The following is a 22,437-nucleotide window of genomic DNA, read 5'->3' as shown; positions in this document are numbered from 1 at the left end:
TTCCAGCTCCCCATTCCTCGCCAGCACCCGATCATCATCAGTCAGGGCGCAGACGTTGCGTCGCTGCCTCAGAAGTTTACCATTTGTTTATTTTCGACTCGCACTCACCCCTCCGAGGAAAGGGAGTGGAGCTGTGATGGCTGGTGAAACACAATTCAGTTTGTGGAGCATTAATTTAATTTTTATTATTGTTATTTATGATTTAAATAAAAATTGGGATTATCAATAAAAGGTATTTTTATATATTTCAAATGAGCTTTACAACAAGCCGAAAGAAAATCGTTTTATAAACTTATTTCTTGTTTAAGAATAAATATTCCCGCCTAAAGTATTCATAGGTGTCACATTAACAAATCGATAAATCCGGATAAATCCAACTAGGCACCACTGTTTTAAAAGTCTTGGAGTGGGGACAAGACCTGATGAATGGGTGTGGATATGCGTGTGGACCCGGGTGCGTCTGTGTAGAAGGCATCCGCTCCTCCCTTCTTTCACGGCGCTTCACGGTGGCATGCGTTGGGGAATTTTGGGGGGCAAGAGCAGCAGAGCGGCACGTGCCGCCTCAAGTTAGTTCCCTAGAATTGGAACGCCCGAAACTAGCTAGAGGCATCAATGGGTTTGGGAAGTCAGCCCTTAAAGTATCTAACGGATTAGACATTATTACTTCTAAGGTAGACGTAAGCTTAGTTTTTGAAATAATAAATAATTGTCATACGGACAGACAAACGGACAAATGTGGTAAGTGTGCCGGATAAGTTAAAAGTTTATCAACTTGCAAATAAACGGCAATCTAATAATCCTAGCAAACCGAATGCTTCCACACTAAGTGCACGTCAAACACCTGTCAAGATATTTGTTGCCGAATTCGTTTTTTTACGTCTGTAAATTGATTTTCACTGAAGGTAAATGCTTAAAAACTGCAAAAAAGTGTATGGTGGTCATTAGCAAGACGCAAATTCCTTTCTACAGAAGTCCAAAGTAAAGATTCCATATCCACAATGAAGCAACTCTAGAGGCGGCGATAATCAAGGTCAGATCAGATTAGAAGGCCGTCTCCTACATTTAAAGAATTTCCACATAGAAGGAATCATCCATAGAGAAATGTAATCACAACGAGAGGCTGCAAAGGCACGTCGCTTGGGGGGAACGCAGGTGTCTCGGGGACACAATCTCCCCAGCCCTCTCCTTCGAAAAATCCACAAGATTTGAGGCCAAAAGCCCATTATGGAACTCGACAACAGTGAAGCCAACTTCAGTTATCGGATCAAGGAAGAATTTAAAGAAATTCCACCACGATGGAAAAGGGTAAACTGGTCAAGCCAAATCTAAATTCTCTAAGCGTAGAATCTGAAGGCGATAGATATTCTTACAGCCCAGAAAGAGGAGGAAATGAATCGAATGTGTAATCTTCGTTATGTAGAGGAGGTGCTGCTTTTGGGATTGGAGTGTAAGGAGCGCATGGTGGACATAAGGATCTGCTGCTCCATCTCCGAAAAACATGGTGCACTGATGATGAGCTGAGCGAGAAGCAGACGGAGACCAAGAAACCTTAAGAGTAGCAGTCTTCCAAACTGGATCCGTCGGCGGTTGTCCAGTCATCAGATACAGCTCCATTATTTGATCCAGAGGACAGACGCCGCGAGATGACCGACTCTACGCCAAATCTTGCCATCACCTCCTCCTCCTTCCAGAACGAGGCTCTTCCTTACCCTAAAGACGAAGAAATTGCCGAAAGTTATCTACATGAGCAAGGATGTTAATCACACTCAAGATAGTACTATGCCCATAGTAATATTTTGAATGCGTTCTACATCAATGCCATAATAACTGTAGCTCTCGATCTTGCCTGACTTGCCACCCATTTCTTCGTTCTTACCGTAAGGAAGAGCCTCGTGGTGGGAGGAGGACTTGGTGGCCAGATTCGACTTAGTGGTCATCCCCTTTGGTCTGTCTTTCCGGTGGAGCTACATTAGAGAACTGGCGAACAGTTTTTAGTGGAGCTTGTTCCTTTTAGTCCATTGCTTTGCACTGCTCAGGAATGTTGTTCTGGTTAGGCTAGTCGCAACACGTACTGGCACTAATTATTTGTAATTGTATTTAATCACCGCTTATCTCGATAAGTAAATAAAATTCCTTATGATTACCCTTAAAAACTTATTGCATGGTTAATAAACTTTTAATTTGCTCCATACTTTGATACCCAGGGATAACTTAGATATAAAAGAAGCAAATCTACTGTTTCAAAAGGAGCAACCTAGCGCCATCTAGCGTCGGTTCCACCTTATGCTTATAAATTTTTCATGAAAGATCCGATTTGTTCTAGCTTTTACAGGTCATACGGACAGACAGACATGTCAGGCTCCTGATCAGGGAAATATATGTATACTTTATAGCCCCTAAACAGATTCTCCTGAATACACTCCTTACACATTTAATATTAATCACGAACCTCGTATAATGACTGATTCCAAGGAACGTTTTAATAAAGAAATAAAACTAGACAATATAAATTTCGGGCACGATTTCCAAGAATATAATAAAACATATATTGCTATAGCTAGGTACAATTGCCCAAAAATACGTGTAATCAGTGTTTTTTTTCAAGAAGCATGCTTGTAAATAATATCAGTATGGTTGATAATTGTTCTGGATTAATCCGAATCTTCTCCACTTATTCGAAAGCCAACACTCCATTGATAACCGATTATTTTGCTTGGCTATTTTAATTGATGGTAAACATCAATAGCGAAGTGTCATAATGGAACAGCAACGGGCTGGCTCTGCATTTTGTGGATCCCATTCGGTGGTTCGAGTATCTGTGCCCTCCAAACCAACTCTCGCTTTCCGGCACTCACCCACACACACAGAGCTGCAGGCTCACACAGATACTCGAGTGTTGCGGACGGATGAGCAGCGAGTCGAGGAGAATCCACTGCGGAGGCGACGGCCAATCAGTCGAGAATCTGTTGGCAAGGCGTGCGGTTCGTTCGGTTTTCCCTGCTCGCGTGCTCAGGAAGCAGAAGAAAAGCAGCAAGTCAAAAAGGCAAAAGCACCGCCACTTGGAGCGACAGTTCCAAAAATCTGTCAAACTATACACACGGCAGACACCTCTGTTTTATATATGTACACACCCGTCGAATAGATAGTGCCACATTTTATTTATAAACCGCCTATATTTTTGGATCAAACTTGAGGCGGCGAAAGCGAAAGTGTTCTAGGAATTCGGTTTTGTGTCTAGTGTGAAAATGCCTATGGCGAAATAGTGAAATCCGCGCGTGTCAAAGTCAAAAGAGTAGGGATATTCATAAAAAGAACTATCTATATCCCGCCATAATGCCGAGCTTCGGCAGTAAATTCCTCGCCTGCCTGCTGCTCGGCTCGGCGATCCTCGTGAGCGGCCAGTTCGAGCACTACCTGGACAGCCTCCAGGCCTCGGAGCTGTACGAGTTCCCGGAGGGATCCGAGGGCAGCATCCACTACTTGCCCAAGGGCGACAACAAGACCTTCGAGCTGCAACTGGAGCAGCCCATTCACTTCTACGGCGAGCAGTACGATCAGCTCTATGTGAGTAACCTGCCCCCTGAATACTGATTCAGGGTTCAGCTACAAAGTATCTCGAAGATTGTGCACTGAATGAATTTTCGCATCGACGGGGTGATAAGCCAGCCTCGATAAGACCCAATCAGTATGCAAATAGAAGGCGGTTCAATAGTTTCCTAGACTGGTACATGTCTATTTCGGTGGGACAACGCTTTGTTGTGGCCCGCGTGTATTTATAGGCGACATTAATTTTCGGCAAAACAAGACATGACAGGTCGCACATCGATTTCCACACACTTGGGTGGGTGTCCCAATCTCGCCAGGCCGCCTCACATCCGCAGCTACAATCCGCAGCCACTTGAGGGTGGTCCAAGACCAAAACCGAACCCATTCGCCGCCTTGGCCAGCTGCCAGATGCCAGAGTTCTGACTTCTGAGCATCCACATCCCAGTGTCTGAGTGGTTTCGGCACTTGGCAGCCAAGTTATGAGTTCTCCGCGTGGAGAGTCTTCGCCTGCCTCTGCGAGTGTCGCCTATTTTTGAACGCCTTTTTATCTGCTCTGCATTTTGTTAGTTAATTAGCTGAATTTATGTGTCTGACGTAGAGAAATAGCACGCGGCACAGAATCGGAACGGGCCGGAGTGGGCACTATGGCCATAGAAATCCATAAATTTCATTGGCATTCCTTCACGGAATGGCCGAAAGATCAGAGGAGCCTGTCGCCAGTTCCAAAGCTCTTGGGTCAGATTGGTGTCGAAACCATAAGACGGCCGTATAAATAGACTAGGCACATTGCAAACCACCAAAGCGTGTGAATAACCCCATTCCTGATTTTGAGCCGATCCAGTAATGGAGAGTATATATTTGTTATACCTTTTTGATAAGAAAACGATTCATTTAAATCTGACACTTCTTTTTTCAAAATAAAATTATTTTCAATGCACGAGGAATTAGCAATGTAGTATGAAAATGCGGGTGTCTTTTTTGGTCTAAATTCATATAAAAATCGAATACAATATATTAAACCTTAAACTTAAGATCGGATTGGGAATATATTTTAAGAAATTAAAATAAAATTTTGTTTCTATTTACAAACTACAAGAATATTAAGAAAATAATACAAATATATCGTATCATTTTATATAAACCTATATTATATGCTGTATTTTTTAAAAATATGTAATTCCTATGTAAATCTAATTATTAGTATTAGTATTTCAGAAATACAAGTTAAATAAAGGCATGTCGAAATTAGCTTTCGTTCATGTTTCCAATAACGAATCTTACCAATATTTACCAAAAAACCCAAAACTGGTCCAAATCTGGAATGCTTCAAGTGTCTAAAATAGGCCAGACAAGACCGAAGTATTTGATGTTTGCTTTCCCAACCTCAATTTGGCTTCTATTGCGGCTTGTATATTATCCATGTGGAGTTGGAAATCCGTACAAATCACCTGCCAGGCTGCCGGAATCTGCAGACGTGGCGCGTTCGCCCGTCGAGATATAAATGTAACCCGTGGTGCCAGGGAAGAGACATGATTTATGCTCCGTCCTGTCGGCAACCGCAAGAAAGGCATTTCCCGAACACCTGTGCTCCAATTCCGAGTTGTTTATTCAGATTGCCCGTGTTGCGTTGCTGGAGAGGCTGCTAAATTTAGAAAATTCGATGGGCGGATGTCGGCCGAGGACTCAATTAGGAGGCCCAGTAGCGGATCACTTAATAGGCATCTCGAGAACACATCCCTTCGTCAGATCATTTGCCGCCCTGTTAATGGTTTGTTGTTGTTTTGTTTCCGCCAGGCGAAGGCCCATTAGGAGTTAAGTGGCCCGTTAGCACTTCACGGGGCGCACCAATTGCCACGCCATATGGAGGCCAAGTATTCCACTTCAAACGATCCCGAGAGTTACTTCCTTATTCCTACAAAAAATCATCTGGCTTGCGAGTGAAATAAAATCGGTTTTGATAACAATATTGAATTTATAGATGCTAGATACCCTATAGGACCTCTATATTTGTTACCCAAACTTAGTTTGGAGTAATCTTTTGGTTTTTGTTTTAATAATTTAATTTTAAATAGACGCTCAATGTTCTAGCTAAGAACGATTGATATTTTGGCATAAGCGGTTCTTTAAAGTATATAAAATACTGACAGCTTACTTTCTTATTCCCCAGATCAACACCAATGGCATCCTCACTTTCAACGCAGAGTTCCCCGAGTACCTGAACCAGCCCTTTCCGCTGGACTACGCCTCGATAGCCGCCTTCTACTCGAACGTGGACACCTCTTACAGCGATGACGACACCTCGATCTCCCTGTTCGAGTCCAAGGACCAAGACATCCTCGACAGAGCCACCGCATTGGTGCGTTACGCCTTCAGTAGCCAGTCCGAGTTCGAGGCCCGCCGGGTGATCGTGGCGACGTGGATCAAGGTGGGTTACTTTGACTCCAAGACGGACCGCCTGAACACCTTCCAAGTGGCCCTGATCGCCGACGAGGAGAAGACCTTCGTGCAGTTCATCTACCCGGATGGCGGTCTCAACTGGCTGCAGGGCGAGACCGCTGGACTGGGTCTGCCCGACATTCGCGCCCAGGCAGGATTCGTGGCTGAGGACGGACGCCACTACTCCCTGAACGGGTCGGGCTCGGAGAATGTAAGTCCATGGGATATAATATTTAAGAATGCTTTACCAGAGGCCAAGTGCTTGTCATGTTTGCCCGTGACAAAAAAAAGATAGAATCTCCACCAAAGATTTCTTAAGAATTTTGATGAAAATGCATCCTAGACCATTACTTTTGTATTATTTCATAAGTCCCAAAAAATGTGAAAGAATTTCCCTAAAATGTTATACATTTTTCTTGTGGTTCTCCCGTTTCTAGGCCCGTTTCTTGAGCGAGAGCACCAACCTGGGCGTTCCCGGAGTCTGGCTGTTCGACGTGGCCCCCATTGCGCCCGAGCTGAATGTGCGCACTCCCGACAACGCCGAGTCCCGCACGGAGTCACCCGCCCTGGCCCAGAGCTGCCAGGCTCATGGCCACCAGTGCCACGAGCAGGCGGCGTGCCACGACAAGGCCGAGGGATACTGCTGCGTCTGCTTATCCGGATTCTATGGCAACGGCCAGTCCTGTCTGGCCAACGATCAGCCTATCCGGGTGACAGGAACTCTGAGCGGAAATCTCAACAGCCAGCCCGTCAACGAGGAGGCCAAGCTGCAGTCGTATGTGGTGACCAGCGAGGGTCGCACCTACACCACCATCAACCCGCTGAGCTCCGAGCAGGGCGCCCAGCTCCGCCTGGTCCTGCCCCTGCTGACCACCGTGCCCTGGTTGTTCGCCAAGTCGGTGGGCGGGGTGGCCAATGGCTACCAGCTGACCGGAGGTGTCTACACCCACGTGTCCCGCTTGCAATTCGATTCCGGCGAGAGTCTCCATGTCAACCAGACGTTCGAGGGCCTCAACTACTGGGACCAGCTGTCCGTGAAGATCGACATCTATGGCGAGGTTCCTGCAGTGGCGGCGGAGGAGTACCTGGTCCTACCCGACTATGTGGAGGAGTACACTTTCGAAAGGCCTGGGGAACTCAAGTCTGTGCAAGTGCTTAGTCTAAATATCACGAGGGAACAGCGTGTGCTGGGACTTCAGGTGAGCAAAAGTCCTTAGATCTTAACTAAATTTATACTTAATATATTAAAAAAAATTGATTCAAACATATCAAATCATTCTCAGCCTTGCAACACTTTGTAAATGTAAATATGCTTACTATGCAGGTGGAGCAAAGGATTCTGTACCGCAGCTGCCTGCGCGATGACGAGGCGGACCCCAGTGCCACCAAGGTGCTGCAGAAGGTCTCCAAGGTGGACCTGGACTACGTTGAGCGGGACCAAGCTCTGCGCATTGGCGCCATCAGCAAGGTGGGTGTGACCCCCGAGTCGAATGCCTGCAACGATGGCACCGCCGACTGCGTGGAAAACTCCGTGTGCGTTCCAGTTGGCGACACCTTCCGCTGCGACTGCCACCACGGATTCGCCGCCCAGGTGGACGAGAACGGCCTGGAGGTCTGTCTGGACATCGACGAGTGCGCCTCGGGCCACCATGTCTGCGACGAGAACGCCATCTGCGCCAACACGGAGGGCGGGTTCAACTGCTACTGCATCGAGGGCTTCGAGGGCAACGGCTACCGGTGTCTGTCCAACAGCACCGCCGACAATATCGAGTATGCGCCAGCCCCCGAGGGCCAAGATGAAGGCTCCTCCGATCCAAACCCCAATTCCAACCAATATCCTGGAGAGACGGAGGAACGGGATCAAGAGCGGGAGCAGCGCGAAAGGCAACAGGCGGAGGAAGAGGAGCGGGAACGCCAACGGCAGTGGGAGCAGGAGCAGGAGAGGAAACGGGAGCAGGAGCGGGAGCAGTATCCCCAGACGGATCAAAGTCCGTACCCCGAAGGGCAGGGTCCCCAACACCAAGACGAGTGCTACGTAGGTGGACCAATAAAACTAAACATTTTTAAGAAGTATAATTCAAAATTCAGAAAAAATGCATGGAAGAGGAGAACTGTATCTGTTTGTAGTATGCATTTTATAGTATTATAGCGTCCTTTCATCCTTAAAAATTCCAACGGAATTTAAAAATCAAATTTGATCTTAACATCCTTAACATTATACACTAAGAAAGTAAGCCTTTAAAAAAGATAGTTCTCAAACATTTCGTCTTGATATTAAGAACGGTTCTTCTCATAAAACGAGAAAAATAACTCTCGAAATGAGATTATTTGATCTTGAAAAAAATGAGTTCCCCTAATGAAATTTTCGCTTAGAAGTGGAATAAATATTTGCTTACAGGGAATTTAATACTGTGTATTTTATAGTGGGTACAAAATTTCTATATCTAATCGAATTTCCTTAAACAGCTCTGTTCGAAGGATGCCGACTGCTACGAGGGACGCTGCAAATGCCGCGAAGGATTCCAGGGCGATGGCTACAGCTGCTCCAACATTTGTGGACACGAGGAGGTATGGGAGAATGGCCGCTGCGAACCTCTGCTGCTCGAGAGGCACGATCCCTCTTGCGATGCCTTTGGCGCCTGCCAGTGTCCCTATGGATACGAACTAACCGAGGATGGCGAACACTGCACCTACGTCGAAGACAATGATCTGGAAAGGAACACCGACCTCAGTAAGGCACTTCTTACGGAAAACAAAGTCGCATTTCTTTACCAGCTCCTTTGTACACACCTACAGTTCCCTGCGATGTGGATAAGAATTGTCATGTCAATGCCACCTGCAATTGGTTTGGCCAGGAGCTCCGCCACATCTGCACCTGCAAGCCGGGATTCAGAGGCGATGGATACAACTGCGAGTCCATCAGCGACGACTCCTGTGAAACTGTTAGTTAACTAAATACCCTCTGTCCAGGAGACCTTCGTGAAACCCTGTATGAAACCCTGTATGTTTCAGAGACCCGATATCTGTGACCTCCATGCGGACTGCTTTGAGAAACAGGTGGGCAAGTGGGAGTGCGAGTGCCAGGCGGGCTACGAGGGCGACGGCTTCCGCTGCCAGCTGGCCCCCGAGTGCGAGCTCGCCGAGCATTGTGGTGAGAACGCCCTCTGCGACAATGGGGTTTGTCGCTGCCAGAAGGACTTCGAGCGGGACATCAACGATCGCTGTGTGCCGGCTGGCAAGTGTGGCATCGTCTTCTGTGGCCCGAACTCCATATGCAAGTGGGACTCGGCGCAGGGCGTCCAGTACTGCGACTGCCTCGAGGGATACCAGGGCGACCCGCTCACAGGATGCACCAGCAAGCCCCTGTCCTGCCACGTCGTGAACAACTGCGGCATCCACGCCACCTGCGAGCCCACAGAGTGAGTTAGACAGCAGATCTTGAATAGGTTAAATTAAAGATACTACCTGCTTTGTATGCAACATTGTAAATTTAAGAGCTGATTCAATCGAATATCAAATACCTTTTACTCAGCTAAGGGGAGTGCGAGGGAGATGGAGATATGCGGCAACAAAGAGCTGTTCTCAAAACTGAACATTTTATTTGCTTATAACTTTAAGATAAATGGTCCGATTTGAACAATATTTGGCATGTAGGTGGATATCGATCTATAAAACGAAATACCATTTACATTTTTCCAAATCAGGCGCTAGAATGGCTTCATAGTTTCCGGACAGGCAGACATTTATAAAGGTTCCTTCTACCTGTTACATATACTCCTTTTATTCCACAGTATTATACCCGATATAATCAATCCCTTATTCGAGAATAATAACCCCTGATATAGGATGTATCCCAATGCATTATCAAAAAAAAAAAGTGCGCTATCTTTAGTTAGATTATATACTACAGAAGTATTTGCAAGCATATCTACAACCTATTCTTTTACCTATGTTATAGGTAGGTCCCTTTAGATAGTAATCTGTAGTACTGCAATTTAATCAATTTGCATTTGAATACTCTTTGGTGAATTATTTAACCCTTAAGCCCCAATAAAGTCAAGGCATGTTCTAATAATTTTTCTGCTTTTATATTTCAGGGACCCGGAGAACTTCGAGTGCCAGTGCATTGCTGGATTCCATGGCGATGGTTACGTGTGCATTGAGGAGCAGAACTGCCTGAACAACCCGACCTTGTGCGACATGAATGCCCAGTGCCGTTCGACCAATTCGGGACTCGTCTGCGTTTGCAATCAGGGTGAGTTAGAGCCAGACTTCACTGTGGGCGGGTTGTCCGCTCCTCAAGGCCGCCCCTCTTCTGCTCACACGGGGCACACGAGTTGAAGAAGCAGAATCCAAAGATGGACAGGGCCAGAACCACATTGAAGTAGCCGTTGTTGCGGTCCCAGGTCAGCGGATGCATAAAGAATTCGCGCATGGACTGAAAGTGCGTAGGACGCTTACCCGCCTCGTCGGCAGTCTTTGGGCTGAAGTTTTGCTGGTTGAAGGAGCGGCATTTCACCTTAAGTGCCCCATCGAATGGCCTACACATCTTAGTTAACAGACGCATCCCTAGAAGGAATTTAGAGCTAAATTAAGTGGGTATATAGGTATAAGGGGGGAAGTTACTCACTGGTTTAGCAGGAAATGGAAAATTTTGAATAGAAAAAGTGATTGGACGAGACAAAAGGCCTAGGAAAGACTGAAAAAGCTGGGAGTACTATGATTTTTATCAAAAACCCTTTGATATATCTTTATTACTAACACAAATTATACATTTTCACCAATATTTCAGGCTTCTATGGCAATGGATCCGTGTGCCAGGAGCGCCAGCAGCAGGACTCGGACTTCCTGATCGTCAGCCAGGGCGTGATGATCGCCCGCGTTCCCCTGAATGGACGCAATGTGCGTCCCATTTCGGTGGCCCAAATGGCCATTGGTCTGGACAAGGATTGTGTGGAGGGCCGAGTCTACTGGGGCGATATTTCGACCAAGAAGATCGTAAGCGCGAAATACGACGGCACGGATCTTCGCACCTTTATCGACACAGGTGGGATAGGAAGATGCATACATATGTCATGTAGAGAAATGCACTCTAACCCTTGGTAATCCATAGATATTGACTCGCCCGAGGGCATTGCCATTGATGTGATCTCGCGTCGCCTTTACTGGGCGGATTCCTCGAAGGACACCATTGAGGTGGCCAGCCTGGATGATCCTTCGCTGCGGGCGGTGCTAATCAACAAGCAGCTAGTGAACCCACGAGGCATTGCCGTGGATGCCAACAGGGCGTAAGTTTCGTCCTTGCACTTAGAAATGCCTCACTAATGATCTGTTCTCCTGGCCAGGAAACTGTACTGGTCGGATTGGAACCGTGAATCGCCCAAGATCGAGATGTCCAACTTGGACGGCACTGGGCGCGAACTTCTCCTGGGCAACGATGCCGTGACCCTGCCCAACTCCCTGGTGGTGCTCGAAGACTCCGGCGAGGTGTGCTACGCGGACGCGGGCACCAAGAAGGTGGAGTGCATCGAGCCGCAGACCCGCCAGATCCGCACCATCTCCAACGAGCTGTCCTATCCCTTCGGCATCACCTACACAAACGATCGGTTCTACTGGACGGACTGGACCACGTGAGTTGGGGACATTGCCTTGACCAAAAGGAGTGGCTAATTGTTGTATTCTCTTTCCTAGCAAAAAAGTGGAGATCGTGGACAGCCTGGGATCGCGGCAGAAGCCCATCCAGCCGCCCTTCTTCGGCAGCCACAAGATGTACGGCATGACGGTCGTGGAGCAGCATTGTCCGCAGTACCAGAGCGCCTGCCAGATCAACAACGGCGGGTGCACGGACTCCCGGCTCTGCCTGGTGAACCGACAGGCTCCCTCTGGCAAGAGCTGCAAGTGCACCAGCGCCTCCACCGGGTGCACCGTCCCAGCGCCCGGCTACTAGGTCTACGCTTAAGGCAAACTGAAATTATTTTTCGATACGTATACACATCACACACACAATGCAAGTTAACCAAAGCGCGGAACGGTATCGAATTAAACTAAACTTAATTTAATTAACTAACTAGGCGTGCCTGTGTGCCATTTCAAAGAGGAATAAATAATAACGAAGAATAATTAATAAAGAGAAACAAGCCTTAGCCAGAATTTAATGGATTGGGCCTAGAGCTTTTTAGACTATACCTTTTCGGTCTTGGTAGCTTCAATTGCAATGGAATGAATCCTTCTTAAGAAATTGTACCCCTAACTCGTAGATTTAAAGGGTATAATCTGTTCGTCGGATTGTATGTACAGGTAGTAGAAAGCGTTTCCTACCCTATAAGGTATATAAGGAATTACTAGCCGAGTGAAAAAACCCATGTCCGTTCGTCTGTGAAAATGCTCTGAAATGTGGAGTTCAAAAAAGAGTAATGGGTATATGATAGTTGAGGCAATCGACTTTAAAGTTTATTTTTATTCCAAAATCATTTGAATCCCATTATTTTGGAACAAACGAATAAATTATCATAAATAGAATACTTATGTATTCATAATGTTTCACTAATTCAAGGAAACCTATTATAGTATTAAAAAAAGATAAGGTTTTGGAAAGATACATTTGTTTGTTTATTATGTTGTTACTTACGATCGTCCATTGCTTTACCGAAAATCTAAAAATTAATGTACGATTACTTTTATTTGTAATTTTTCTAACATGACTTAAGAAACTAAATTCTTCTAAATCAGCAGCTTATTTCCAGTTGGGAAGTAATCAAGACAATGACTATCACTTACCTAACCAATACCAATAATCAAAAATGCGATGGATTTATTTCCAACTATAGTTTGAGTTTATTGTGAGTTCTGCTCGGCATGCCTTAAAGAGCATGGCGCCGATAAATATTACAGCAAGTTTATACCCTAGTCCGCACTAAACGTATCTCTAATGCTGCAGCCAATGCCAATGCGGTTTAGTTAACTACTTTTGTACATTGAGACATCGATTCGATCTATGTGGCCTATATGGTTGCAGATACACGGATACAGAAGTATACAGATCTATATAAACAGGTTTCTGGGGTGCGGGCGTAAGCTTAACTAGGTATTCGCTCGAGACACTGGAATGCATTTCATCGTCGTCGTTGAATAAAATTCCTTATAAAACTGCCATAGGTGCTTCAACTAACATTATTAAGTGAGTGGATGTTTTTGTGGTATGTGGTCGTGTAGGTACATTGTTGCTTAGCTACTACCTAAAGAGCCTACAGCTGGGATCGAATTGAGTCAGAGGTTGGGGGGACGAGGGTTGCGTTGCCTAACACTATGCTACAGGGTTGTGTTAGCTGCGAACGCGGGTTCATATAGCTCATTGAATTTGGTACAGTTGCCGATACCCGGTTCTCGGTCCGAACTAGCCTTAATAGTTAACTCTAAACGCTAGCTCTATCTCTAGATTCTGTTGTTTTTCGAATTAAGTTGTTCATTAGATGCTAGTAGTTTGTTTTCGTTTTGTTTTTCTTGAATGCATTTTTGGTTCTTACATTTATATAGTTTATATACAAATTCTTTGATTTATTTAAATATATGTGTACATATTTCTGTTGGTTTTTGTAAAGCATTAGAGTATACCAAAGCCCGTTCCAATTTATGTTATGAAAACCTTTTCACTTTCTTGGTTTATTTTCCTCCGTCTTTCTTTCCTACAATGGTGTGTATAGTACAAGACATCGATAGCACCTTCATATATGTATCTATATGGGGTTTACGTGGGTCAGGGGAAGTTCCGCCCGAGGGCAGGGGAAGCTTAACCGGGCTGAAGCCCAACTAAGAGGTCATACCTAAGGTATATACATGGATTTTAGCGCTTAAGCCCGATCTATTTGATAGTTTGCTATGTGTGGCTCCTCGGATATGCTTAGAACTAGGCGTCAGATATATACAGTTATACAGTTTGCTAAATCGTCGTCCCACCTATCCAATAGTTTAACTACATTTGTTGTTCCCAAAACACAATTTGACGCGGCTTCCTTTGTGCAAAGCCGACATATTCATAGCTTAGAGCTAATTGCAAAACTTGCAATATACAATATCTATTGGTTACTCCCTAAGAATGAACTGATCTATCGAACGATGCTAACTGAATGGAACTGGAAATGGACACTCACACACCACAGACAGCCTTTTTGGGGTGGGTGGGTTTGCTTGGTTGGGTTCCTAATACTTTCGCTCTGCCTAGAACTTATCTCTACGGGTGTGTCTGTGTGTGCTGGCCGTGTTCTATATCCATTTGTTTTTCGACATGGAGGAGCGGAGTCGGCGCCCCCACATCAGGTTGTATCATACGATCGTTCCCTGCAGATGCTGCGGCGATGACACCTGCGACGACTGCTGTCCCAGCGAGTCCTGCGGCTGCAGCGAGCCACTGGCGCCCGAGGAGGTACTGGGTCCGGGTCCCAGGTCTGCGGTGTTGATGGCCAGCGAGGAGCCGCCGCCCAGCATGCCGCCGGTGGAGGAGCCTGCTCCGGATGGGTTGATGCCACCTCCACCGCCGCCGCCCACCACGCAGGGCACACCCAGCATGGGTGTGGGCTCCTCGGGCGGGGTCACCTGCAAGGAGATTTGATTCTGATTGGGGGTTAGACTTCCGGATTGGATTGATAATCTATGGCTGACCCACCTCCATGCCTATGCTGCCGTTGAGGGATATCTTGATGGGGTTGCTGTGGTTCGTGGCCTGCATGAGGGTGGTGAAGTGACTTATGCCGATCTCCTCCAGCGACGACTTTCTCCGGCCGTGGCTGACGCCCACGCTGGGAAGGCCCTGTCGCAGGGACGAGGATCGACGCAGCAGGATGTCGTTGTCGATCTGCAAGAGGTTCAAGCATGGGGAACATCCACCAAGAACGCGGTTAGTAAGCCCAAAACACGAGACACTATGCTACCAACAAAACTCAATTACGTTCACACATACAAATTGGCTATTGCAGTAGTTACGGTTACAATTACTCAAAGAACTAAACAAACACATTAAGAAGAAACACATGAACTTCAACTCGAAATGCGGCTTTTTGTTTTCTGACTTTCGGACACTGGGATGATGCGCCTCTACTATATCATGAGTTCCTTGCTCTAGTGATTATCCTCTGGGTGCGAGTTATGACTATGATTTATTGTAGTTGCTGATTGTTGCAGTTGTTCTTGCGGTGGCTGCTGTTGATTGATGCAATTGCAGTGGCTGCCGTGCTGTTTGGTGGAGTGTTCTGCGGCCTGAATCTTGAGTCGTGTACCCAGAATTTTGATGCTTAGTGTTTGAGAGTGCAAGTGCTTGGTCCCACAACAGGGGGGAAAAGCAACGGGGCGAACACATTCGTTTGTCTCAGCCAATTTGTTAAGAAATCAACAAGAAAATCAAGCTTAGACTTAAGTGTGAAGGAAGATGGTGGTGTTTTCTGCGGCTCATCAGGGAGCTAACGTAAGATATCCGAATATTGAGCTTATACTGCGATCAGAAAATGTATAAATTAAAGACTATTTGTATCGAAATCACAGCATAAAACTTCCTCAAAGTGATTTCGTTATGTGTTCTTGGTGTATCTCAACTGAAGCTGAACAAACCAACGTGAAAACGTGAATCGAATCAAATCAAACAAACATAGAGAGTGGGAAATTGGTGGTGTGTGTCTGGGGGTCGTGTGGGTGTAATAGGATAAATAGCCAACCCGCAATGAGTTACTCCGTCCTCGCTGATTGCCAACCACCGTCGGACTGTCGGGTAGAGAAAGAGAATTCGATTTAATTTGCTGCATCGGGGGGCTACAGCGCTGCGAGGATGATCCATACCCGGCCAAGGTCTGGACGCTCTGCATTTGCATGGGGTTCAAGCCGGCGATGCCCGAGCCTCGACGCGATCCAGCCCCGACGGCGGTGTTGGCCATGTTCATGTTCATCTGCGGCATCTGGGGGCCGCAGGTGGCGCCCAGGTTGATGTTCGAGCAGAACGAGATGTTCGACTTGCGGCGCGAGTTGTGTCGCTCGAAGGTCTTTTGGGCCGAGAACGGCGACGGCCGAACCAAGTATCTAAGGAAAGAAGGTAAAAATATAGAAAATATAAAAAATGTGCTAAAGGGCCTAGTGTACTTAACAATTGGCGCCCAACTAGGGACCCTATAATTTAAAATGTGTTTATTATTCATTAAGTTGCTATACACTCACATGAGATCGCCCTCCTCCAGTTTGAGATCACAGCTCGGGTTGATTATCACATAGGACAGGTGGTTGCGCTTCTCGCTCACATCGTCATAGTCGATTGTGGGCAGATTCAGCGACTCCATCCGACTTCTAACTAGATTGGCTATCTCTGCTCGCTCGATCTGCTGAGCATGGTTGTCCCTCGCCTCGTCAGCCAGGTTGATGGAATACTAAAATAGTTGATTTATTTATTTTACATAGTATTTAGGGGTAATAGTACACATAAAGTTACGGGCCTGTTCAGGTTATCATTAGGTTAACCTTAAGTAAAACCCAGACAGACCCGTTTCACACATTTATATGCTAGCTGATCCTGATTGAGTGTTATTGTTGTGCTGAAATGACCGATGGGCTTCATCGTCGCTTGCTGGTTTAGTTGTTTTAGTTGCAGTGAATCATGCTACCATACAAGAACGTCATGCTGCGAAAGCCGGAATGGAATCAAGACGGACCTACCTTAACCGGAACGTATTTATTAACCCCCAAACCACCACCGTACAACCACGATTAGTGGTATATGGAGAATGCCTTCGAGGGGGGACAGACGCTACTTACGGATGATCCCTTGCGCTCCGAGCAACCGCCCAGGCAGTTGACCGACCGCTGGCGCTGCGGCTGGGGCCGGAAGCTGCTGTCGCCACCTGTTGCCGACCCCGGCGGCCGGTAGGTGACCCCGCGCAGCATTTCCGTCGAGTCCTTCGTCGAGTCGGGCGTGCCGGTCTCCTCGTCGTACTGAGGCATGCCAATGATTTGTTTGGTGTATGCAAATTCGAGTTCGATGAGTTCGGTTAAACACAAAATGATTTACATATTTAATTGGTTTTTAATTGATATGGCAAGAGGCTTTCGGTGTGCGTGAGATAGTATCTGCATGTATGTATGGTATGGTGATTGAGTTGTGGCCTTAGCAAAATTGTTAACATTTAGGTTGTTTAGGCATGCCGTGGAAAGGAAACACGCAAAGGTTCGTTTCCCCCTTCCGCTAACGGTTAACTTAAGAAAAACTTCAAAGGAAATTAAAATACGCGAATTATTGATTTAAGAAGCCAGAAAGCAAAAGTTTCTCAACCAAAACGATAAAAACTCTAGAAAAGAGGGTGCTGGGCAAGCGTTAGGCGTTTGTTTTCCAACCGAGAACTGGGAAGAACAAAGTTTCGACTGCTGGGAATACTTTCATCTACTTTCTACGGTTGTTCTATTCTAATTAAATTATTTATCCAATTAATCCAAAAATGTCTGGGCCCTGCCTCACGCCGGTGATTCTTATTGATTTTTAAATCAGGCAAGCATTTTTAATGAGCAATCAGCGAGCGCTTTGAGGCAGGGACAAAATCTTTGGGTAAATGGAAGAGATTTCAAGGGGTTAGAGCAAATCACAGCTGCAAGGCCTGGCACGATAGGCAAATGCAATCAGCTAATTAAAAGGCGGCATGCCAACAGCAACGGAAACGGAAACAGAGCCGGGAACAGAAACAAAACAAAATTGGAACTGAAATAAAAGCCGGAAAGGGCAAACATGCAGCAGCCAAGAGGTCACGCAAAAAGGACCAAAGGGAACAGGATTGGAGCCACTACCACTACCCACTCCCAAGGAAAACACAACAACTACGACTAGTCTACACACAGTTACACACACAACGAACTTGGAGGCCAGGCTGATGGGGCAGGCAGATGAGATATTGTATGAAGTGTGGCTGGTTTTTTCGGTTTTTCATGGTGTTTCATGGGTGGTTTTTCTTTTCGGTTTTCATTTTCGCCTCGGGGAACTCACTGCGTGCGTGTGCGTCAGGTCCAATACAAACGCGAATCAATTGTTCAATTGGTACAACCGGGCGTATGTGTAATTTGTATGAGTAATTTCATTGGCCTGATCTAATATGCTCACAGAGAATGCTGGCTAATGGTTCGTCTGTCTGATCTGTGGGCCTACCGGATGATGAATGCTGTGAGGGCCAAAATTAATCCAAAAGAACTTAAGAGGGGGATGGTAATCTTGCAACCCGATTGCGGCAAGGTCAGAGCTACTGGGCAAAGTAAACAAAATCAGGAACCGAAACTGCAATGGGAGTGGGAGTCGTAATCGGAATCAGCACGCTATGCTTTGTAAAAAAGTTGGTATGTAGGAGTTTACTTCAGAGGGAGCAATTCCCTGCTATTGGCGTCAATCAAGCTTGTGTATATTTATAAGATGAATCTATATCTTTACCATCTCTGCCATTTACGGAATAGGATTATATATACTTGGATATATATAGATTTATATTTATAGAGAGAGAGAGGGAGACAGGTAAACGTATGCACTTAAAGATATTCGTATATATGCAAAACTTCAGATGATGAACAGACTGGAGACTCAATGCAGTTAGTAGTAAAGCGTAAGCGTGTGATTGAGAACTCAAAAGTATCAAGAACATAACACCAACTGAGGGATAGTGAAACCAAAGGGCGAACAAAACGGAACGGAACTTCGATTAGGCCTCGTCTTCATCTGGGGAACTCAATTGTTTAATTGGTTAATTGGCAACTGAAGGTTAAGTTAAAAAGTTATCGTTTTCCGATTATTTTTGCTTTTCGCTGTGTTCGGTGTGTGTGTGTACCTAATCGCAGCTCGAGATACGAACAAGTGAGCAAGAGACAAGTAAAAGGCTATAGAGCTATAGAGTTAGAGTTTTAGTTAGAGTTAGAGTAGAGCTAGGAAGTTAGAGTTAGACATAGAGAAACAGAGAGATATAGTCAGGCTATGTGTGGGCGAGTGAGTGGGTGAGCGTGTTAGTTGGGTTAGAAAACAGATGTCTCTTGAGTGTCCTACAGAGTCGATCTTGAAGCTTGATCCTGGGATCTTGAGATTGGCTATTGTTCGATTGTTTGTCTGATCTTCCGTTGGACTCACCGATGGACGCAAGCGCACACAATGCCTGCTGAAGGCCGAGAAGGGTCCCCATCTCTCGACCGGCGAGTTACTCACATGAGAGGTGTCCGCATTCGAGGTGTCCTGCGTGCGGTAAATGCCAATGGGTATTTCGCAGGTGGTGGAGCACAGCTTCTGGTACAGCCGCCCGTAGGTGCGTATCCACATGTCGTCCTTGGTGATGCGCATCTGCAGTAGAGTTATCATAAGACAAGTTTTTTGTGTCTCCTGGTAAGCACTCACCGAGGTGAGGAACCCACTGCCCGGGGCCTGGTCAATGCCCAGCAGCAGGCGCACAAAGGTGATCACATAGTCCTTCACGAAGGCCTGGTACAGCAGGGTGTCCAGCATGGAGGCACTAAAGACCGCTCCCGCGGCGAAGGGCAGCCGGAACATGTAGGATATGTGCGAGCCGCGCTCCTTCTCGCGCTGCAATCAAGTGAGCGGCCAATTAACCAAATGTCCGCTGACTAGGGGGGCAAGGGATTAACGCGCTACCGACCTTCTCCATTTTGCTGAGATGCAGGGCGTACTTGTCGTGGGCCCGGAACTGCATGAACCTCATGTTGGAGCTCTGCGACAGCTCGGTGATGCTCTTGATGCTGGGAAAGAATCTAAGGGAGGAGGGGTTGAGGTTAAAGGTCATATGTTGGGTTTACTTAGGCTTAGACGACTGATGCTCACTTGAACATATTCTGCACGGCCACAATGGTGTTGCAGTCCGAGAGGGAGTCCTCCTCCGCGGAGTTGGAGAGCTCCTTGTTGACCACCACCACACTCTCGGCCAAAGTGATGCCAGCTCTCAGGAGATCATCCAGGCAGTCGATAGAACCCAGCATCCAGTAGACCTAGCCCCCAGAAAAGTCAGCAATCTTGAAGATATACTCAGAACTGCAAACCCACCAAAGGAAAGTAGGAGAGAGCATCCAGGAAGGCCACATCTGGCCGCCTTTCCAGCAGCAGGATGATGGGATTCAGGGAGGTCTTCGATCGAAAGTGGGCCCTCAGCGGGATGATGAAGTTGTATATGCCATTGGAGGCGTAATCCGCTGCCAGGATGATCGTCTTGTTCTGCCACTGGTACTCCTTGGCATTTCGATAGCTGCAGTGCTCGCAGACCTTTTAAAAGAGATTGGTTTCCGCCCAATGAAATGGCCTGGCCAAAGGACCGTCAAAGTGCCTCTCACCTGGGCTAGCTGCAGACAGCAGAGGGGCTTCTTCTCTTTGAGCAGGTAACACAGGGTGGGACTCACGCCGATGAAAGGTGACACGGGCGGAAAGCCCTTGACGATGCTGGAATGGCAGATGAATCTGGATGAGACGCTTGTGCTCCCAGTGGACAAGGCTGGATGGGCTGCAGGTCATCAAGGTGGTTGGAGGTGGTTGCTGGTGATTGGTGTACAATTGGGGAAGCAAGCAGGTGGTGCTGGGACTCAAACGATTTAGCTACAGATTGGGAAATTTTGTGGGGGTGTTGGGGGAAATGCAAACTACGAGCAGATCCAAAGCATTCACTACGAATTAACAAAATGGTAAAACTTAAAGTGAGATTTCCCCAGGACCCTGCAGCTTTGCTGCTGCTTCTCCTCCGCCTGTGAAAACTTTCTCGCTCCCGGAAAGCCACTTTTAGATATGAATACACAATTGAAGCTGAAATAAGAAACAACATAACAAAGCCAAGAGATACAAGCAGAAGCAAATGCAGATGCACCAGATGCATCCAAAATCCAAGAGCCATGGGCGCAGTGCAGAATCTCGAGATGGGTCCAAGGTAAACGACGACGGCGACGTCATTAAAAGATGTCCTGCGGCAGGCAAACAAAAGCAACAACAACGAACGAACAGCAACAACAAGAGATAAGAACTCTTCAACAAATGGCGTGTGTCCGCAGAATGTCCTTCCTCTCATACCCACACCCATGCCCACGCCCAGGACTTACCAGGAGTAGTCGTAGACCCAAACCGGACGCACCGGTCGACGTGTCTCTACGGAACTGCTCGACGTGAATGCCGTTGCCCCACTTCCGGCCGCCATTGCTGCCGCTGCCACCGCCATTTTGGGTGTGTTTGTTGTGGTGGTGGTGGAGCAGCTGCAGGAGCAGCATCGCTGCAACTGCCGCCTGCGAGCCGCCAGTCTGGCCAGGGTGCCGCCACCCAGACCCAAGCCCGCTCCCATTCCTCCGCCCAATCCGGGCACCAAGCGGCACTCACTGTCGCAGCTGTAGCTCTTCTTCATCACGCGCCTGCGCAACTGCGGCAGATACTCCTCGGACGGCAGGGCAGTGGCAAAGTCAACCGAGTCGGCATTAGTCAGGGATTCGCCTGCAGAGTCCCCTGGAAAATCAGGAGCAGCGGTAGGAGCAGCAGTAGCAGCAGCAGCAGCAGTGGAAGTGGAAACGGAAGCTGTGGCATTGCAGAAGCTGCAACCGCGCTGATAGGATTCCTCCGAGGAGCTCATGATGAGCGAATAGGTTCGCGATTGTGGAAAGTGCCCGCCCAAGCAGCTGAGGCGAAGTTTTCGATTTTCGATTTTAGTTGGATGTGTTCAAAAGGATAGTGGTTACAATTACAGGAAGGGGTCGGGTGTCTAGTGCTTGGGTACAACATATACAGTAAACATTCAGTTAGGTCTCACAGCAATCCTCAGCAACCGAATTAGATGGTATCTCGCAGATACCTTCGATCACTTCGGATTGCGGAGAGCAGACTAGCATGGTCATGGTATGTACAGAGATTCACTGATTCAAGGTTAGTTTCTCATATAGAATATTTTAGAATCTAAGAAGTACAGTTAGTGATACACATACGTGACACAATCTGGTTGAGGATTGAACTCTATGTAGATAAAGACACTACACGGGGAAACGGGGTGGATACGGTGCCGCGGAAAGTGACAAAGAAGGCGAACTTCGGGGGCGATACTTACGCAATCTTCTCGGAGGGCGACCGCCAGGGCATCTCGTCGTCGATCTCATCGTCGCTCTCGTCCCCCTCCTCGCCGTCGTCATTGCCGGCGATGCTGAACGAGGAGGAGGTGAACATATCGGGCACGGGCAGGATCGAGGGACGTCTGCTACCTTGAAGGTTAAACGATTTGAAAGAGGAGGTTAGTAAAAGTTGCGCTATCATTAAGAAGTATGTATGTATGTATATTTTTGTGGTCGATTTCACAATGTCCGTTTAAGGCTCTGGTTAGCTTTCTGCCATTTTTTAGTGGGAAGATAATTTTAAGAACCATTAATCTTTAAGGAGTTTACAAAATCTAAAAATGAAGTGTATGCCACATTCTTGCTGTCAATTTTGTAATCCCAACTGAC

At 46.9% G+C, this 22,437-nt stretch overlaps 3 protein-coding genes and 1 long non-coding RNA gene across 8 annotated transcripts in view; 2 read left to right on the top strand and 2 right to left on the bottom strand.

The window, feature by feature from the left end:
- Positions 1 to 802: 802 nt before the first annotated feature.
- On the top strand, positions 803 to 2,140 carry LOC127010988 (uncharacterized). The gene is made up of 3 exons (XR_007763978.1): positions 803 to 902; positions 970 to 1,305; positions 1,373 to 2,140. It is a non-coding gene; the product is annotated as an uncharacterized LOC127010988 (long non-coding RNA).
- Positions 2,141 to 2,965: 825 nt separating this feature from the next.
- Positions 2,966 to 12,167, top strand: LOC108022912 (nidogen). The gene is made up of 12 exons (XM_017092120.3): positions 2,966 to 3,564; positions 5,714 to 6,193; positions 6,420 to 7,181; positions 7,307 to 8,017; positions 8,449 to 8,713; positions 8,779 to 8,924; positions 8,995 to 9,401; positions 10,080 to 10,237; positions 10,775 to 11,029; positions 11,096 to 11,270; positions 11,328 to 11,612; positions 11,674 to 12,167. The coding sequence occupies exons 1-12, from the start codon at positions 3,334 to 3,336 to the stop codon at positions 11,927 to 11,929; spliced, it is 4,131 nt and encodes a 1,376-aa protein (XP_016947609.1). The 5' UTR covers positions 2,966 to 3,333; the 3' UTR covers positions 11,930 to 12,167.
- On the bottom strand, positions 10,055 to 10,730 carry LOC108022911 (uncharacterized). Of its 2 annotated transcripts, none has more exons than XM_044092099.1 (2): positions 10,613 to 10,730; positions 10,055 to 10,551 (listed from the first exon to the last, which is right to left on the bottom strand). In XM_044092099.1, exon 2 carries the CDS (start codon positions 10,547 to 10,549, stop codon positions 10,256 to 10,258), a length of 294 nt encoding a protein of 97 aa, XP_043948034.1. In that variant the 5' UTR covers positions 10,550 to 10,551; positions 10,613 to 10,730; the 3' UTR covers positions 10,055 to 10,255. The 2 variants fall into 2 exon arrangements, with proteins under 2 accessions (XP_043948034.1, XP_016947608.1); XM_017092119.3 differs by having other exon boundaries at positions 10,609 to 10,726.
- A 625-nt stretch (positions 12,168 to 12,792) lies between the features above and the next one.
- Positions 12,793 to 22,437, bottom strand: part of LOC108022543 (potassium channel subfamily T member 2) — a 118,555-nt gene continuing 108,910 nt past the window's right edge. For 2 of the 4 annotated variants that reach the window (XM_044092337.2, XM_044092338.2), the window contains 13 exons: positions 22,047 to 22,197; positions 21,061 to 21,624; positions 20,308 to 20,413; positions 20,024 to 20,239; positions 19,805 to 19,968; positions 19,623 to 19,734; positions 19,364 to 19,549; positions 19,103 to 19,309; positions 16,768 to 16,944; positions 16,177 to 16,382; positions 15,684 to 16,041; positions 14,642 to 14,830; positions 12,793 to 14,589 (listed from right to left, as the gene is read on the bottom strand). In XM_044092337.2, coding sequence (XP_043948272.1) covers positions 14,302 to 14,589; positions 14,642 to 14,830; positions 15,684 to 16,041; positions 16,177 to 16,382; positions 16,768 to 16,944; positions 19,103 to 19,309; positions 19,364 to 19,549; positions 19,623 to 19,734; positions 19,805 to 19,968; positions 20,024 to 20,239; positions 20,308 to 20,413; positions 21,061 to 21,624; positions 22,047 to 22,197 — 2,924 coding nt within the window. In that variant the 3' untranslated portion in view covers positions 12,793 to 14,301. The remainder of the gene's footprint in view (positions 14,590 to 14,641; positions 14,831 to 15,683; positions 16,042 to 16,176; positions 16,383 to 16,767; positions 16,945 to 19,102; positions 19,310 to 19,363; positions 19,550 to 19,622; positions 19,735 to 19,804; positions 19,969 to 20,023; positions 20,240 to 20,307; positions 20,414 to 21,060; positions 21,625 to 22,046; positions 22,198 to 22,437) is intronic. The other 2 variants (XM_044092336.2, XM_044092339.2) reach the window with 2 other exon arrangements.

The sequence above is a fragment of the Drosophila biarmipes genome, chromosome 2R (assembly GCF_025231255.1).
Source record: "Drosophila biarmipes strain raj3 chromosome 2R, RU_DBia_V1.1, whole genome shotgun sequence".
NCBI classification, from domain to species: Eukaryota; Metazoa; Arthropoda; class Insecta; order Diptera; family Drosophilidae; genus Drosophila; species Drosophila biarmipes.
Note: the sequence above shows the minus strand (reverse complement) of the source record. Positions and strands in the feature narration are given on the sequence as shown.

Bases quoted from the DNA above. Each gene is read 5' to 3' on its own strand.
- LOC108022912 (XM_017092120.3), top strand. From the start codon at position 3,334: ATGCCGAGCTTCGGCAGTAAATTCCTCGCCTGCCTGCTGCTCGGCTCG. The intron at 7,182-7,306 runs GTGAGCAAAAGT...CTTACTATGCAG, and splicing joins AGCGTGTGCTGGGACTTCAG to GTGGAGCAAAGGATTCTGTA. The intron at 8,714-8,778 runs GTAAGGCACTTC...ACACACCTACAG, and splicing joins GGAAAGGAACACCGACCTCA to TTCCCTGCGATGTGGATAAG.
- LOC108022911 (XM_044092099.1), bottom strand. From the start codon at position 10,549: ATGCGTCTGTTAACTAAGATGTGTAGGCCATTCGATGGGGCACTTAAG.